The 16,378-nt window shown below is 53.3% G+C and overlaps 3 protein-coding genes across 4 annotated transcripts; 2 read left to right on the forward strand and 1 right to left on the reverse strand.

The window, feature by feature from the left end:
- Positions 1-2,275: 2,275 nt before the first annotated feature.
- Positions 2,276-5,569, forward strand: LOC118155465 (C-type lectin domain family 17, member A-like). 2 transcript variants are annotated; one of them, XM_035308748.1, is made up of 9 exons: positions 2,276-2,512; positions 2,804-2,914; positions 3,019-3,117; positions 3,239-3,289; positions 3,395-3,484; positions 3,884-3,997; positions 4,088-4,239; positions 4,718-4,827; positions 5,174-5,378. In XM_035308748.1, the coding sequence occupies exons 1-9, from the start codon at positions 2,413-2,415 to the stop codon at positions 5,361-5,363; spliced, it is 1,017 nt and encodes a 338-aa protein (XP_035164639.1). In that variant the 5' UTR covers positions 2,276-2,412; the 3' UTR covers positions 5,364-5,378. The 2 variants fall into 2 exon arrangements, with proteins under 2 accessions (XP_035164639.1, XP_035164640.1); XM_035308749.1 differs by lacking the exon at positions 5,174-5,378 and adding an exon at positions 5,430-5,569 and having other exon boundaries at positions 2,290-2,512.
- Positions 5,570-6,538: 969 nt separating this feature from the next.
- LOC118155466 (CD209 antigen-like protein C) lies at positions 6,539-11,507 on the forward strand. The gene is made up of 10 exons (XM_035308750.1): positions 6,539-6,809; positions 7,142-7,192; positions 7,775-7,894; positions 8,013-8,063; positions 8,163-8,276; positions 8,675-8,737; positions 9,453-9,542; positions 9,684-9,850; positions 10,298-10,407; positions 10,766-11,507. The coding sequence occupies exons 1-10, from the start codon at positions 6,734-6,736 to the stop codon at positions 10,899-10,901; spliced, it is 978 nt and encodes a 325-aa protein (XP_035164641.1). The 5' UTR covers positions 6,539-6,733; the 3' UTR covers positions 10,902-11,507.
- Positions 11,508-11,597: 90 nt separating this feature from the next.
- On the reverse strand, positions 11,598-16,331 carry LOC118155442 (adhesion G protein-coupled receptor E4-like). Its single transcript, XM_035308702.1, has 9 exons — positions 16,176-16,331; positions 14,953-15,132; positions 14,643-14,840; positions 13,726-13,961; positions 13,481-13,547; positions 12,961-13,052; positions 12,685-12,850; positions 12,507-12,605; positions 11,598-12,370 (listed from the first exon to the last, which is right to left on the reverse strand). Exons 1-9 carry the CDS (start codon positions 16,329-16,331, stop codon positions 12,317-12,319), a joined length of 1,248 nt encoding a protein of 415 aa, XP_035164593.1. The 3' UTR covers positions 11,598-12,316.
- Positions 16,332-16,378: the final 47 nt, after the last annotated feature.

A 16,378-nucleotide genomic window follows, 5' to 3' on the forward strand; every position in this document is an offset into this window, starting at 1 on the left:
ATGGGGGAGCCGCCGCCGCCGCCGCCGCCCTGACACCGAGTGACAGGCGGCCCCGCCCCGCAGCCAATCATCGCGCCGCCTTCGCGCCTATGCCCGCCCACTCTGGCTCGGTAGCCAATCGCTGAGGCCCGTGCAGGAATAAGCCTTGGAGGGGGAGTTGGCTAAGAAGCCCCGCCTTCTGCCCGCTAAGCCAATGGGAAGGCCAGGCGGGTGTTGATGGACAGGTGTTTCGCCAATGAGGTTCAAGGAGATGGTCCTCCCCCCCATGGGCCTTTTTGGGAGACGAATGGAAGGCATAAATGGAGGTGATGGATGGGCAGAATGACCAATGGGATGCAACGCCTCGCTTGGAGTGGCACCTCGGTTGACAGGAGAGGACAATAAGCCCCGCCCCTTTGGCTGAAGCCAATAGTGATTGATCGGAGAACGCACCATTCTCTGTCGCAGAGGCGATGAGCCAGCCAATCGGAAGCACGGACACCGGACGGTGTTCCCACCCCTCAGCACAGGTGGTTGATCCTGCCTCAGCGGGTGAATCAGCCACTTTGATTGGCTGAAGAGGGTTATGGACAGAAGCTCCCACCAATGGGGCGTCGAGTAGTGAGTAGCAGCTCTGAGGAGAAGGGATCCGCCCCCTCCCGTTACCTCAGGGGCTTTGGGGTGCCCGCACAGGGACACTGGGGGCGGGGGGGGCTCGGAGCAATGAGGGCCCAGGGGGTGTTGGTGTGACCAGAGCCCCCGTCCTGTAGGGATCCAAGGGGGGGGACATTGGGGGTGCTGAAATCCCCAGGGGTGGGGACAAAATGGCTGCCAGGATGGGGGACAAAATGGCTGCCCCCCGGGGGGGGGGGGGGTCCCACATTTCCCAGGCCTGAAGTTGTGGCGCTGTGGGGTCCCAGTGTCCCCAGGGACAGGGCTGTGGGGACAGTGAGGGTCCTGATACCCTTAGAGACTGGGCTGTAGGGAGACCGGGCCCCCCAGGTGCTCCGTGTCCCCCAGGAGACAATTGTCCTCAGAAAATACTGGTTTAATTTTTAGGTAGGTGTGTGTGGAGCCAGGAGCTGGACTCAGTGATCCTCGCGGGTCCCTTCCGACTCGGGATGTTTCATGATCCGATGATATGGGGACACTGAGGGTCCTGCTGGCCCCAGAGACAGGGGGGTGGGACACCCCCAAGGCCTGAGGGTGCCAAGGAGCCGAGATTCCCCTGGGAACATTTTAATGGTGCTAAAATGTTTGTCTGGGCAGCGTAAAGGGATTTTCTGCCACTCTGGCTTCAGTATTTAAAGTATTTTCTTTGTGAAAACCACCTTGCTAAGTGGTTGAAAATCTCTTTAGGATAAAAACCCTGAAGGCAAAGATATCCCTTTAAAGATAAAAACCCTAAAAAGGGTTAAAGAGTTAAGGATTGTTGAGGGTTTAGGTGTGGGAGCTGCTTTTTTTTTTTGGTCCACTCTTGACTTCCAGCCCTGTTTTCGATTCTTTCTGATTCTTTCTGTTTTCGATTCTTTCTCCTTAGAAAGTGCTGTCCTGGATTTTTTTTTTTTTTTTCCTTTTATAATCTTCTCCCACATCACACGCTTGGAGGGGGGGAGTATATCCACTCAGAACATGTGGGCCAAATTCACAGCATTTGGGCCCGAAACCAATCCTGTTGTTTCTCATGAAGTGTTGGGGCCCTGCGGGTAATGAGTGGCCACCCTGGGGGGAAGTTCAGCCTCTACTTCCCTTAAATTCGGGATGAAAAAAGGGGAAATCAGACAAAAGGAGGAAGCTGTTTGCCCTGAGCAAGAGAGCCAGGGTGAAGGCCATTCACTTTTTGGCCGTGTTTGCTCTTCCCCAGTGCCTCAGTCCTCTGAAATTTGGCCAAAATCAGTCAACAGTGAAGTTACTCATAAATTCAAACTTTCGGTTTCTGCAATAGCCCCCGGACGCCTGGCTCCAAGCCCTGCGGGAAATGAAAGAATTTTCAGGAGATCGAATCTTTGTCAAAACAGAACGAGGATTTTCACAGCGCCAGGTTAAGAACATCTGAAAGTCCCACAAAAGCACCGAGCAAAACCCTAAATTAGAATTCCCACCAAAAACCGAACCAAAACAAAGACAGATTTGTGCACACACCGCATCATTTTGGCACAGAACCTTCAAAACCCACCACCTCGGAGGGGTATGGGCTTCATTTGAGAGGAGCAGCGTGATGGTGAGCATCTAAAAACCAGCGGGGAAGTGGCGTGTGGTGACAGGCCGTGCCCCGCAGCCGCTCCAAAAGTTCCTGAGTGTGCACGTTTTTTTTTTTTTTTTTTCTTGGAAATCCGAATTATGAAATATGAACATGTGCTTCCCCCGGAAGAGCTGACGCATCTGCACGACCGCATAAAATTGGGGTGAAATCAAAGGGAAAAAGGACCAGAGATGGCACGGAACGATGGCGCTGAGAGCACTGGTGAGAACTGGGAGCTCACCAAGGACATGCTGTTGGAGGAAGAAGAACAGAGGAAAGCACCCAAAGGAGGTAGTGGGGCCACACCAGGGTTGAGGGAGTGGCTCTGGAGTTAGAACACAAGAAAACGGAGGTTTTCAGCTCTTGACATGGGTCTTTTGCCAAAATTATAGCTAAATTTTGCTTCGTGATCCTTCCGTTGTGTTGCGATCAAAAAGAAAAAGAGGTTTGGGTGTGGAGAACGGAGCGGCGGAGCTTCTCAGGGTAGAGCTCAGGGGAATCTCTCCTCTTTGCGCTCTTCTCCTCCAAGAGGTTTGCCGGGGAGTTCTCTGGGGCTGCCTCACGCCCTTTTTCCCCCCACAGTGCTGTCCCTCCTGCCCTCGTCCCCGCAGAGAGCCGTTGTGCTGCTCTACGCGCTGCTGGCCCTCGGCTTCGTGATCTTCGTGGCTCTCACCATCGCCAACACCCGAAGAGGTGAGTCCAGCACACGCAACCGGACCCCCACCAAGCGTGAGGCAGGCACAATTTTGGGGGAAAAGACAAGCAAACGGAACAAAACCTTTGGCTCCTTTCCCCAGTGTCGGCGGTGTGGGAGGCGCTGGCCCAAGCCCAGCTGCAGGGCGAGAGGAGCCACACGACAGCCTGGCACAACCTCTCAGAGGTCCAGCACGCCCTCGGTACGAAACCTGCTGCTTCTGGGGGTGGCTTTTCCCTTAAACCCAACCAGAATCATCCCTTCTGGCGGGATGGAGATGGCCATGGGCTTGTTTTGAGGTTTCTCCTCTTTTTTCCTCTTAGATAAGCAGCTGTCAGGCGAGCTCCAGGCGATTCAGAGCCAACTTCTAAATGGTACGCCGAGGACAAGGTGGTTTGGGGGGAAATTCAGGCAGAATCCCAGCATTTAATACCGGGTGTGGGCAGTGGGGTCAAAAGCAAAGTTTTTCCTCCCTCCAGCGTCCCGAGAAATGGAGAACATGCAGTGGAAGATGGCACAGTGCAAAACAGAGTGCGGGAAGGAGCTGTCGGATCGCATCCGCATCCTGGGTGAGAGCCTGATTTTGATGAAAAATCGTTAAATTCAGCCCTTCTATCCCAAAGCACTGGGGAGATGGTCTAAAGGTTCCTAAGATGTGCTGGTAGCACCGGGAGCTCGCGGAGCCGATCTGAAGGAGTTTGCAATACCATGAAGTAGAATGCAACGGCAAGAAGGCTTTCTCAGCCTGGTGACAAGTGCACAAAAAACCCCGATGTTCAGTGAAAGGGCTTTGAGGTTTTGGTGGGTGAAGCTGAGAGAACACCACCTCCCGCTGGGAAAAGTACCCAGCAAAAGCCACAGCACAAATCAGGGCAGAAAGGAAAAGGGGAAGGGCCGTAAACATGGTTTATTTGGGTTTCTTCTGGCGAAACCTGAATTACATTTTCCCTCATTTTCCGCCCCGGCAGAGGGAAGGGAGGCGCCGGAGCTTGCGCTGGAGCAGCTGGCAGAGCTGCGGCAGGAGCAGAGCCGCGTGGCGACGCTCCTCAGCACGGCGCTGGAGGGGCTGCGAAACCTCTCAGGTGAGGGGGAGAGGCCGAGCTGAGCCCGCAGGCGTCCCCCTGCGCTCACCCACCTCAGTTTTTCTTTTTTTTTCCCCTGTTTTCCCTCAGAAGTTCTCTGCACGAGGTGTCCTGCCGGCTGGCTGCAGTTCACCAAAACCTGCTATTTTTTCTCCACCAATCCCAAGCCCTGGATGGACGCTAACGCCTCCTGCGCCGAGCTCGGCGGTCAGCTGGCCATCGTCGACAGCGAGCTGGAAAACGTAAGCCAAGGATTTCCACAAAAAAGGCACCAAAAAAAACCCAAAATAACCCTCCGCATTTAACACATTTAGAAGAAAATTAGACTTATACAAAGCAAATGGAAAGCAGGAGGTGAGGCACGGGCTGTTGGAGCCTTCACAGCTCAGAAAAAGCATCCGAGTCCCCCAGCCTTGAGGTTCCCCTGTGGTTCTGAAGCGGCTTGGCCAAATCGGTTGGGTTTGTCCCCAAAACGACTGGCGTGATTTAAGCATCCCTTGGGAAATGTCTGTGGGGAGCGCCCCCCCCCCCTCGCCTGTGAGACCCCGAGGGGGATCCTGGGGGGTGGGAGAGGCCCGTTTTGTGCCACGCTGGTGGCACCTCACACTCGTCCCCCCCCCCACCATCACCAACAACCTCGGTGCTGCCGAAAGCCAAACGGCAGCTCCCCGTTGGTGCCCCCTTCCCATCCCGAAGCCTTTTTTTTCCCCCCATTTACAGAAATTTCTGGCAAATCACATCATGGAGACGCGGGTGTTCTGGCTGGGCCTGAGCGACATGCACAAAGAAGGCGACTGGCAGTGGCTGGACGGCCGCTCCCTTTCTCTTGCGTAAGTTTTCCAGCAGCATCGGAGGGCAAATTGCCCCCCCCCCCCCCGGCCCAGCTTTTTAATGCTTTTTTTGCCCCAAAAAGCAGAGCGCTGCACCCTTACTAACCCACCCGCATGCTCTGCTCCGGCGGAGCGTGAAAATGGCACAGGAAAAGGTTTTGTGGCACCTGAAAGTGTGAACTGGAGGGAAAGGTAAGAGGGACGGCTGCAGGCAAGCTTTTGGTGTTTTCCCCCCAAATCGCTTCGGTTTTGGGGCTGAGAACTGAGCGCGAGGAGCCTCAGCACCCGCTGAGCGTCCTCACCCCGAGGCCAAGGGGTTGTTTCTGACAACTCTCCTCATTCTCAGGATTTGGGGGAAAAGCACCGAAACTGAAACGGAGCTGTTGGACGCTAACCGGGGCGGGGGGGAAGGGAAAATCCCTGAAGTGGACGCAGAGCTGCTTCCACGCGGTAAAAGGAGAGGAGGGGACGCTGTGGGGCGGGTGCGCGCTCCGCCTGGCTGCTCCCTGCGTAGAACCTTTAAAAAAAGACCGTAAAAACCAACCGGTTTCCAAATGTAGAGCTTCCTACCCAAACCAGCGTGCCCCCCCCCCCTCCCGCAGGTTTTGGAATAGCGGCGAACCCAACAACGTGGGCCAGCACGGTGAGGACTGTGCCACCGTCTCCTCCAGAGGCCTCTGGAACGACGCCACCTGCAGCAGTGTCGAGGCCTGGGTCTGCGAGCGCAGCTGCTAGCGGGCTTAAAAATGGGGGAAAACCAGCAAAAAGACGGCAAAAGCAAGCGCGGGACGAAAACTCGGCGCTGCGGGGCGAAGGGCGACTTGCTGCTGCGTAATTACCGACCGTGGAGGAAGCGCGACAGTAGGCGATGGAAAAAAGGCTTAAAAAGCAAGGGGTTGTGGGGTCAGGAGGCATCACCGCGCGCAGGGTGTGGGCGCGCCGTGCGTTTTTGCTGCAGATTCTCCCCCTCAGGTGAATCCCCGCGGCGTGTAGACCTAAAAACATCAGCCCGATTTAGCAGGAGACGGGATTCGCCCTGGAAAGGAGGGAGCTGGCGTGGAAAGAGGCGTCCGAAAAGGGGAGCATCCTCCCGGCGTCCAGCGTCGCGCTGGGGTCAGACCTAGAGGAGGGTTTGGACATTTTGGGGGTGTTTGTTAACATTTTGTCAGCCGCTTTCCTGCCGCGCGCTCAGCGTATCGCTTGCTGGTTAATCAGGAAAAATAAATAAAATCTTTTGATTGCAACTTGAAGCAAAACCCACGGGAGCAGAGCAGCGCCGAGGAGGGAGGGGCGCGGCACACCTTATTCCCAGGGTTTAGGTGAAAAAAAAAAACCAAAACGGAAGAGAGAGCAGCAAAGCCGAGGTGTGAACATGTTTTTGGGGTGCGCATGCAAATACCCAGCTCGTGGGCGTCGAAGCGCGACGGTTGTTTTGCCGAAAAGCCTTGCTGCTGGATTCCCCTTCCCGGGGCTAGCACGGGCCCCGCTGGAGGATTTGGGATTTCACCCGCACGGCGTCCAGCGCCCCCGACCATCCCCGCGTTGTGCGCGGCGTGGTTTTATTCACGACCCCTGAAAAACCACAGCTCTTTAGGAGCCGCTTCCAGATCCCCACAGGTGACGGAGCTCCGGCGCTGTCGCCGTTTCGCTGCAGCGCCGTCACCCCCTAAAATACCGATCCCATTACTCCCCCCCCAGAAAAACCCTTTTGCTTGCGGTGGGAAGAGCGCAGCTTCGTCCCCCATTTGCATGCCACCGCCGTCCCGGCGCAGAGAGGAACCGAAACCCTGGGGCCGAACCGCTGGCCAAAATGGGGTGCCGGAGGCGGCGAGGGGTGTGCCGGGCTGCGTGCCGGGGGGTCTAGCTCCCCGCCGGGCGCCTGCGCAGCCGCTCGCCCCGGCCGAGCATGGCCCAGCAAGAGACCTACGGCAACTGGCTGGGCCCCCCGCCGCTCCCTGCCAAGCGGCTGGTGAGACAAGCAGGTAAAATCGGGGTGAAAACACCTTTTTTTCCGGGTGTTTTTGGGGGTGGCGGGGGTCCCGGCCAGGTGGGGAGGCGTCGGATCGCACAGGAGGGCAGCGCCGCTGTACGGAGCGGGGCGAAACGTGTTGGGATGCGCAGGGTCACACGGGTTCCGCTCTCAGCTGAAAAAGTCCCTAAATCTCCAGGTTTTCGCCTAATTTCACACACACAAACTCCGCGCCGGATCTTCAGAAAGCATCAGCGACATCATTGCCCGTGGTGATGGTGGCACAAGAGTTTTTGAGTGTCCTCCTGTTATCCTGAGCACCCTTTTCCTTCCCTTTTTATTCAGGAATTTACTCCGTTGCTGGGAAGATGACACCCCTGGGCGACTTCCGGCCGGGTAAGTCAGCATATTCACCTTTTCAGGCTTTTTTTTGGTAGCACGGGTGGAAAGCAGAACTCCCTGAGGTGCCTCCCCGAGGCTGAACCGGGCTTTATTTTCAGCTTGCTCGGTCAAATGCACCTCTGTACGTGGTGTTTCTCTCTGAATTTGATTCCTTCCATAAAATGAGATCAAATTGCCTAAAAAAAAAAACAAAACTTGAAAACCTTCCCTGGAGAAAGTGAGAGGGAATTTATTGCTCCACCCGCCTGAAGGAAGCGTTTGCAAGTTTGCAGCTGAAATTTGTCCCCTCCTGGCATGGAGGAGTTCAAACTTCAGCAGAATCGCTTAGATTTGCGACCAGGGGGAGGACCCAGCTCCAGAAGAGTGCAGCGACATTGTAAAACTCCATAAAAATGACGAAATTACACCTACTGAGAAAAATCTTGCCGGAGCTCTTGCGGATTTACCAAAACTGCAGCTAACTCTGAGAGGGGAATGGCATTTTTTGATGTTTCCCGAAGGACTGAGCTGGTTGTTAACAGCTGGGATTCCTGCCCAAAAGAAAACCCAGATTTCACCCGTTTTTCTCTCCCGTAGCGTCCCCAGACAGCTTTGCCGACGAGGACGATTACGACGACGTGTCCGTGTCGGAGTCGGATCGCAAGCCACCACCATCCGATGAAGATCTGCGGAGCCAGAGGAGCAAAGGAGGCACAGGTAGCACCCACCTCCTCTCCCTGCATCCCCCGTGCGGTCGAGGGCCTCAGCGGGGCCGGATTTGACCCTAAAATGCCTTAAAAATGCCCTCCAGCGACGCTTTCCTTCCTCTCCACAGGAGTTTACATCCTGGCGGGGAAACCGGCGTCTCCAAATCCTTCCCAGACAGGTCAGTCGCTTCATTTTGTCTCGCCTAGGCTGACACCAGAGGGCTCGAGTGGGTTTTTATCCCGATTCCTCCCTGATTTCCCCGCACCGCTCTCCGCAGACAACCCGGCGCCTGGCCAGGGCCCCAGGCAGATGTCGGTGGCCGTCCTCTACGTCTTGATGGCGCTGAGCTTCGTCGCGTGGGTGCTGCTCCTCGCGCTGGTCTTGGTGAAACGTGAGTGGCCCCACAAGTGGCCCCGATGGGCTGGGAGGCAGCTGGTTTGGTGAAACACCCTAAAAAAAGCTTTTTCACCGTGAAAAATAACATGCATCTTGTGCTCGTGATGCTTTAAGCACGCATCCTTGTTGATATTGTAGCTAAAGCCCATCGGTCACCACAAATACTTAAATTTCCACTCCATTTCGTGAGTTTTAGGGTCTCCAAATTGCCCTCGGGGTGCTACATCTGCCTCCTTCCCCCCACGCCATTGGTGCTCCATCTTTGGTCCGGGGTGTAAACTCACAATAAATCCCTCACTCAGCCCAGAAACCTTCAGCTGGGTGGATTCAGAGGTTGCTGCACATTCCTTGGTTTCATCCAGCCACTTTTTTTTCCCATCGTTTCCATTCCAGAAGTGGAAATCACGGCGGAGTTGGAGCTCTTGAAGTCGAACCAGTCAGAGACCCAAGTTACCAGTAGGTCCTTGGATGCGCAGCCCCACGGTGACGCGCTCCCAGCTTAGTGGGAGCTGGGAGGCCCTGATTTTGGGGTGTTTGTGTCCTTTCCAGCACCACGTTTCATTACTTGGTGCGCACTGAATAAAAAATGACTTTTTTGGGGGAGGGTGGCTCCTGGTTCTGCTCCGGCTCTTAGTGGAACAACACCAACTTCGTTTGGTTCCAATTCCCACTGATCCACGGGGAACTGCAGCGGGGTAACAGCATAAATCGGGCACTGACCAAGCTCTGCAATCAATCCCAATGGAATTAACCCCAAAAGGGTACAAACAGGAGCAGAACAGCCCTCTAGGCGTCGTGGGAGTTACCCTGGTTGTGGATTAGGAGCTCACCGGGGGGAAATCCGCGCTGTTACCTCTGCTACAGGACGGGAAGGGTGTAAATCCTATTGAAAGTTCTGCAAAAGTCAGATACAATTGAGCAACTCCTTAACTGCTGCCAAATGAGTGATTAATTAAACGCTATTATGAGTGATATTGCAGCAAAATGTCACCCAAAAAGAAAACCGTGCAGCAAAACAGGCAGCTGGTGGTGCGGGAGTTTTACAGCCCATTTCTGCATGCGGAAATGAACTAAATTTCAGAAGAAAAAGATGAAGATTTGGGAAACCCAAAGGGAGGAGTGGGAAAAAGGGTGGGCGGCTAGGGGGGGCTCACCCTGCTGTGCTCCCCAGTGCTGCAGGAGATGTCGGAGTCGCGGCAGGAGCAGGCGAGGGTGCGGAGCGGGATGCGCAGGTACTACAAGGAGCTGCAGGACATCGCAGGTAAAGCTGCGGGAGTATCGCTGTCGTGGTGGTGCCCCATCACGCACCCGGAGAAAAACCTGGGTTTAGCCCAAAAAGTCTGGAAGCTTGGGGTGATCGGTGCTGATTTTGAGACGTTTTGGGGGTTTCTTGTCCTTCCAGCGTTGATCTGCCAAACCCTCCCCAACAACAAATGCTTGGCTGGCTGGAGGATATTCGAGAGGAGCTGCTACTACTTCTCGACAGAGGTGATGAACTGGTCGGATGCGAAGGAGACCTGCATCGACCAAGACGCTCACCTGGTCATTGTCGAAACGGAGCCAGAGCAGGTCAGCCAGACGCTTTCCAGTGAAAAACTGCCATTTCTTCAGCTTGCACCGTGCCCAGGCCCCCTATTTTTAGCACAATTCCTACTCTGGCAAACAGGGGACCTCCAAAACCTCATTTTTTTTGGCTTAAATTGGCCATCTGCTCAGTTATTTGAAGTAGAGACAAGTGCTTGGTGGCTAAACCAAGTTTGGTAGAGCGGAACTTCTTTTTAAGAGTAAGTGCTAAAAATGAGTCAAAAAGGGTCAAAATATCACTTCCAGAGCACTGTGTTTGTATTTAGCTTTAAAGCACCAAAACTATTTGTTATTTACCAAAAAATTCTGCTCAGTTGTGGTGATGATATCACCAAATACCAAAAGCTTTGAGATTCTCCATATTACTTACAGGGTCCCCAGAATTGTTTGGTTTTTTTTGGGGGGTTGTTTTAATCAACTCTGCCTTTTTAGAAGTTCCTGAAGGACAACATGAACGACAGCAACGTGTACTGGATGGGAGTGACGTATAAGCCGAAGGGCGGTGACTGGTTCTGGACAAATGGCAAACCTTTGAGTGTGAGGTAAAAAAACCCATACAGGGATTCCCTACAATTGGAAAATCGCCCCAAGAGGAGAAAAAGGTGAATTTGAGCCGCTGAAATAGGGTTGCTTAGGTGATTTTACACAAACCAAAGGGCTTACATTAGAAAAATGCGTTATTGGAGCATTTTTTCTTGCTGGTGGCAAAACAAGACAAAACAAAAACAACCGTCTGGGGTTCAGGATGGAGCTTTTTAGCAGACTCCTTCCCTTGAAATACAAATTTCCCCTGTTCTTGGGAGAGCTCTGCCACTGTGGCGCTCTTTTTATTTTTTCTCCTTCTCCCTTCCCCTCTTTTTGTTCTTTTTTCTTCTCTTTCTTCTTTTCCCCTCTCTCCAGCTTCTGGAACACATGGAGCAAGAACAGCAACAGGGAAAAGAACAACTGTGGCACCATGGGGACCAACGGCTTCTGGTTTGACGAGCACTGCTCCCGCTCCAACCACTGGATTTGTGAAAAGTCCTGGAATTGCTGACTTCAGCCGTGTTTGTTTTGCTTTGTTTTCAGACAGTTTCCAATACGCAAGTAGAAAAACACATTTTAAACCTCCCTCTTAGGAGCTGGACAAAATCACAAAGCTCCTGGGGGATCGGGCTCACCCGGATGGCTCCAGGCTCCTGTTTCTTGCCTGCACAAATCCCTAAATCCAGTGAAATCCTTGCAACCATGAGCCTTGCGAGCCCGGCCCACAAAACACCAACAAGAAAAGGGTGGTTTTGGTTAAAAAAGCCACTGTGGAAAGGTAAAAACCCACTCACTGGCACAAAAACAGTCCTGTTTCTCCACGTTGCTGAATTTCTCCTTTTCCCCCCAAGCTCCAGTACTGCTTCATGGCTTCTGCTTAACTCTCAGAAAAGAAAATTTCTGGATTTTTTTTTTCGTTTGTTTTCCCACTTTTAAATCCTTTTTCCTGTATTTATCCTTCCCTTCCTGCAGCCACCAGCCCCCCCTCTGCCCTGCTGTAGCCCCACATCCAACCCCCCCCAACCCAAATTCTTCTCAAAACCCTAATTCCACTCACTTGCTCATTTCTTCATTCAGCACGTTATCATCCAATAAATATATATCTATTTTAAAGAAACAGCACCATTCAGTCTTTTACCCCCCTAAACAAGTAAAGTGGCTGCATTGGAGGTGGCTGAAAATTTCAGGTTAAATCCAAGGAAACCCATTCAAAGTGTGGTTTGATTTTAATGATAGTTTTTAAAGAATTGTAAGCTAAAACTTGAGGGAGAGGACGATTTATATGTTATCGATCAGTCGAAACACAACGATTCATTACAGGAAACAAAATTCCTTCTCTGGGTTGAAAATTAACCTTGGGATCTCCCTCTCCCCCTGTGAAAATTAGGAAATTTGAGCCAGGCTTGAGAAATTTGCTGGAAAATCAATAAGAAGGGGACCTGTGGCTGAAAATGAAACTGGTTTTTAGCCATTTCAGACTGTTTTCAGAGAAAAGTCTGCCAGTGGTAGCACTGGTACAAAGATATGCTTCTGCTTTCAATTAAAAACTTGTTAATTTAAAAAGTTTTGTGGGAGAAAATGGTAATAATGGTTTGTTTCTTGGGAGAAAATGCTAGAAAAGGGGGAGAAAATGCTAGAAATAATTTGTTTCTTGGGGAAAGTGCTAAAAATGGGAGAGAAAATGCTAAAAATTGCTTGTTTCTTGGGAGAAAATGATGAAAATTGGTGAGAAAATGCTAAAAAGGTCTTGCTTCTTGGGGAAAGTGGTGAAAATTGGTTGGATTTGGGGGGAAAACTCCGAAAAACACTGTTCAGAGGGAAAAAAACAACATGCTGGAAATGAGTGAGATGATCAGGAATCTGGTAAAAATGGGCTGGATGTGCTGAAAAATGCTGGTTACGAGCTGGTCCAGCGCGTCCCCACCGTCACTTCTCCCACGCGCAGCCCTCGGCACTGTGGCTCTGTGATCTTTCCCCTTCCTGGGGGAGAAAGGGCGTGAGTTGGGGTGAAACGAGGCAGAAACGGGTCCGAAAGGGAGCGGGGACCCCGCTAGTTTCTCACCAGCCCCCCAAACACCCTGGGGAAGGGGGTGAGGGGGGGTCCGGGCGCGCTTACCGTGACGTAGGTGACCCGCATCTCGGTGGTGGGCATCTCCTGGGGCTTTGGCGACCACCACCACAGCACCCGAAACCAGCGCCGGTAGTGCTCCGTCACCTGCGGACAGCACCCGTGGCCGTGTCCTCAGCGTCCCCTGTCCCCCCCAGATCGCCACCTGTCCCCCCCCGCCCCATACCTGCCGGTTGAGGACGCAGTGCACGAGGAAGATGAACGCTCCTTGGAGGCTGTTGATGATGGTGAAGAGGAAGCTCACCACCTTCCTCTCCGGCGCCTGCAGCAAGCCCAGACCCCACGTGCAGCCCAGGATGCAGACGTGCGCCAGCGCCTTGAATGTCATCAGCCTGCCGGGACACCCGTTTTCCTCGTTTTTCTCCCCGAAACCATCCCAAATGCTCTTCCTCCAAATTAAACAAAACAAAACAAAACACTTTCCACCAGCACAAAAACCCACCGGGTGTTTTTTATGGCTGTGACATCGGCGTTGAGGGAGGAGAGTCGTTTCCGCAGCGTCCAGAGGGTGATGAGAAAAAACATCAGATTAATCTGTGCAGAAAGTAAAAAAAAAATGTATATAAATTTTGCAAGATAGGCCTCCAAATTTGGGGTGGAAAAGGGTCAACTGTAGGGAAAAAAATAAAAAAGCACCAATGCTACATGGTGTGACCTCCACCAAGCACACGCAGCCCGTGGGACGTAAGGTCACCCTTAAATGCATGTGTGACCTTGCTCTTTTTAGGCAAATCTCAAAAGTTGCTCAGTTTAGGGTCTGTGGGGGAGGAACCATGGGCACAAGCATGAATTTGGGTTGGAAAAGGGGCCAATGATACAAAACCCCATCATTAACACACCACAGTGCTACCTCCACCAGGAGAACCTGGTTCATTGGACATTGGCTTAACACCGTCCTTAAAGATGTCTAAATTTTCTCTTTTCCCCCCAGTTTTTCCCCTTTTCTGTAGCAAAACACCCACCAGGATGATGACGCAGACGGGGCCGACAAAACTCCAATTGAATCCTCCCTCTGTGCTCAGCCAGCAGCTAAATGGGCAGAAAAAGGGAAAAAACACCCCGACCGCCCCGGGGCGGTTTCGGTGGCGTTGAAAACACCCGCGCCCAGACACCGTGGCGTCCTTTTTGGGGGAGATTCCAGCAAAACGCACGGTGTTCTCTGCCGATCCCACCCCTTTTGTTGACCCCAAGCCTAGGTGGGACTCACTTCTTCGGGGTGCCGTAGCCTTTGTGGTAGATGGCGGCAGAGGTGGCCACCACGATGGCTGGTAAGCCGTAGCCCACGGGGTAGATGTATCTGCGCTTGAAGCGGTTGGCGTTGATGTAGTTGAGGACGCGCAGGTTCCTGACGGTGAGGAAGAGGTGCAAACCCTCCAGGAACATCCAGGCGAAGGAGGCGAGGAAGAAGTAGTGGAGCAAGCCGGCTATGATGCTGCACGCCAGCTGAGTGGGGGGACACCGAGGCCGTGGTTGGCTCTTGGAGGACCTTTGGAGTCACCACGGGAGGTGGTGGTGTCTCCAGCCCTCGGAGGTGTTCCAAACGCCCCATTGTGGCCTTGAACCTCGAGGGCTTTGAGTTCAGGGTGGACCAGCGACTTCCAAAGGTCTTCTCCATCTTACGCTCGGCTGTAATTCAAGGGGCTGCACCCTCCCACAGAAAGAAGGGACCCAACAGACTCAAGGAACCCCAACTGGGTCGACCTGCTTTGAGTTCAGGGGTGATCTGGAGGCTTCCAAATATCCTCTTCAGCCTCAGTTATCCTAATTCAGGTGCTCTCACCCACCCACAGCAAGAAAGGAACCAAGGACCGAGAAGAACCTCAGCTAGTAGGACCTGCTTTGAGATGGGGTTGGACCACAGGTCTCCAAACCTTCAAACCTTTCTTACACCATAACTCAAGATGCTAAAGGAGATCTCAGGGAGACCCCAAGGAGACGTCAATGAACCCTTGAATGCCCCAAGATGCTCAAGGAGACCTTGAGGAGCCTGTGGGGACCCCAAGATGCTCAAGGAGACCCCAAGGAACCCTCAAATGCCCTAAGATGCTCAAAGAGACCCCAAGATGCTCAAAGAGACCCCGAGGAGACTCGAAGATGCTCGAGGAGACCCCAGGGAGCCATTACCTTCTCGGTGGTGAAGTACTCGGGCACGAGGAAGAGGAAGTCAGCGATGAAGAGGCAGATGCTGAGCTGCAGGTGGAGGGAGATGCTGACGCTCCAGAGCGAGCGGCACAGAACGAAGGTGATGATGGTGAGGAAGAGGCAGAGCAGCGACACCGACAGCCCCACGCGGGTCACCACCTCCAGCACACGGTTCTTTTGCTTACATTATGACATAATGCATGACATCACACGCCTGTCCCATCCAAGCTCAACTGTTGGGCAAGGAGAGAACGTGAAATGGTGTGGGCACGCGAAATACGCAGGGCCTCACCTCTTCTTTGTTGTCATCATTGATGTTCATGATGATGGAGAAGGAGGAGAAGTGGTTGCAGGTGCAGATGGAGTTCGAGTTGTCCCCGCCTACACGTTCGCAGCCCTGCTGTGTCCACTGCCCCTCGGAGTTGTTCAGCTTCCACGACACACAGAGCAGCTTCTTGTCCTCCTGCAGCGGCTGCGGAGCACGACCCCGCTTGAGGTTTCAGCCCCGCGTAGGGTCAGCGTCGCCCCTTCCCACCTTTGGGTGCCAACGGGGATAGGGATACACTAAGCCTGGGCTTAGGGAGGCACTGACCCTGAATTTTCATGAGATCTGAATTTGGGGGATGCACCGAGCCCAGATTTGCTTTGGGATGAGGATGCACAGATCTGAATTTGCACCGGGATGCACCGAATGCAAGGTTTGCACCAGGAGGATGCAGCAGCCTGAGTCTGCATGGAATCCTGGTTTGTACCACGATGGGATGCACCAGCCCCAGACCTGCGTGGGATCCTGATTGGCACTGGGACGGGGATGTACCAACCCCAGATTTGAACCAGGATGGGGATGCACCAAGTCTGAGTTTACACTGGGACAGGGCCGCACCAAATCAGGATTTGCACCACATGCAAATTTGCACCAGGAAAGAGACACACCGAATCCAAATTAGCACCAGGGCAGGAATGCGCTGGTCCTGAATTTGTGCTGGATCTGGGTTTGCACCAGGGCAGTGTTTACTGAAGTGAGTTTGCATGAAATACAAATTTGCATCAGGGTGGGGATGCACAGACCCAAAATTGCAGAGGATCCAGATTTGCACAGGGACGGGCATGCACTGAGTCTGAATTTGCACCAGGAGGGGCACGCACCAACCTGAAATTTGCACCAGGATGGGGATGCATCGACCTGAATTTGCACGGAATCCAGATTTGCAGCAGAATGGGGATGCACCGAGTCTGGATTTGTGCTGGATCCAGGTTTGCATTGTGACAGGGATGCACAGAGTCCAAATTCGCACCGGGCTGGGGATTTGCACCCACCCTGAATTTATGCTGGATCTGAATTTGCACCAGGACGGGGCTGCACCAACCCTGAATTCACCCCAAACCGCACCGAAGCCACGCTCCAAACTTGCACTGTTGCAATGCCCCCACTGCAACACGTCCTGCCATGCAATCCTTGTGAAAATCCCCACCCGGCGCCCCCCCAGCAGCACTCCGGGCCCCCCCAGCACCCACCTTTGTATGCTGCAGGGTGATATTGAAGGTGCCATTGAAGGTGATGGCATTCCCCACGGTGCCGCTGACTATGCGGGAGTTGACCTCCCACTTGGTCGGCTCCGTGATGTTCTGCAGCAAGTCATCCAAACCCTTGTAGACGATGAAGGCCAACATGCCTGCCCAGAGAGATGGGTCAAAACCACCCCAAAATGGCAAATTTA

Source organism: Oxyura jamaicensis, chromosome 30, assembly GCF_011077185.1.
Source record: "Oxyura jamaicensis isolate SHBP4307 breed ruddy duck chromosome 30, BPBGC_Ojam_1.0, whole genome shotgun sequence".
NCBI classification, from domain to species: Eukaryota; Metazoa; Chordata; class Aves; order Anseriformes; family Anatidae; genus Oxyura; species Oxyura jamaicensis.

What these genes read in the sequence shown, in the direction of transcription:
- LOC118155442 (XM_035308702.1), bottom strand. Translation starts at nt 16,331, where the DNA reads ATGTTGGCCTTCATCGTCTACAAGGGTTTGGATGACTTGCTGCAGAAC. An exon ending in TCACCCTGCAGCATACAAAG is followed by an intron (nt 15,133 to 16,175) that starts GTGGGTGCTGGG and finishes CGTGCTCCGCAG; the next exon opens with CCGCTGCAGGAGGACAAGAA. An exon ending in TGCGGGTCACCTACGTCACG is followed by an intron (nt 12,371 to 12,506) that starts GTAAGCGCGCCC and finishes TTTCTCCCCCAG; the next exon opens with GAAGGGGAAAGATCACAGAG.
- LOC118155465 (XM_035308748.1), top strand. Translation starts at nt 2,413, where the DNA reads ATGGCACGGAACGATGGCGCTGAGAGCACTGGTGAGAACTGGGAGCTC. An exon ending in AGAGGTCCAGCACGCCCTCG is followed by an intron (nt 3,118 to 3,238) that starts GTACGAAACCTG and finishes TTTTCCTCTTAG; the next exon opens with ATAAGCAGCTGTCAGGCGAG. An exon ending in GGCCGCTCCCTTTCTCTTGC is followed by an intron (nt 4,828 to 5,173) that starts GTAAGTTTTCCA and finishes CCTCATTCTCAG; the next exon opens with GATTTGGGGGAAAAGCACCG.
- LOC118155466 (XM_035308750.1), top strand. Translation starts at nt 6,734, where the DNA reads ATGGCCCAGCAAGAGACCTACGGCAACTGGCTGGGCCCCCCGCCGCTC. An exon ending in GTCAGAGACCCAAGTTACCA is followed by an intron (nt 8,738 to 9,452) that starts GTAGGTCCTTGG and finishes TGTGCTCCCCAG; the next exon opens with TGCTGCAGGAGATGTCGGAG. An exon ending in TCGAAACGGAGCCAGAGCAG is followed by an intron (nt 9,851 to 10,297) that starts GTCAGCCAGACG and finishes CTGCCTTTTTAG; the next exon opens with AAGTTCCTGAAGGACAACAT.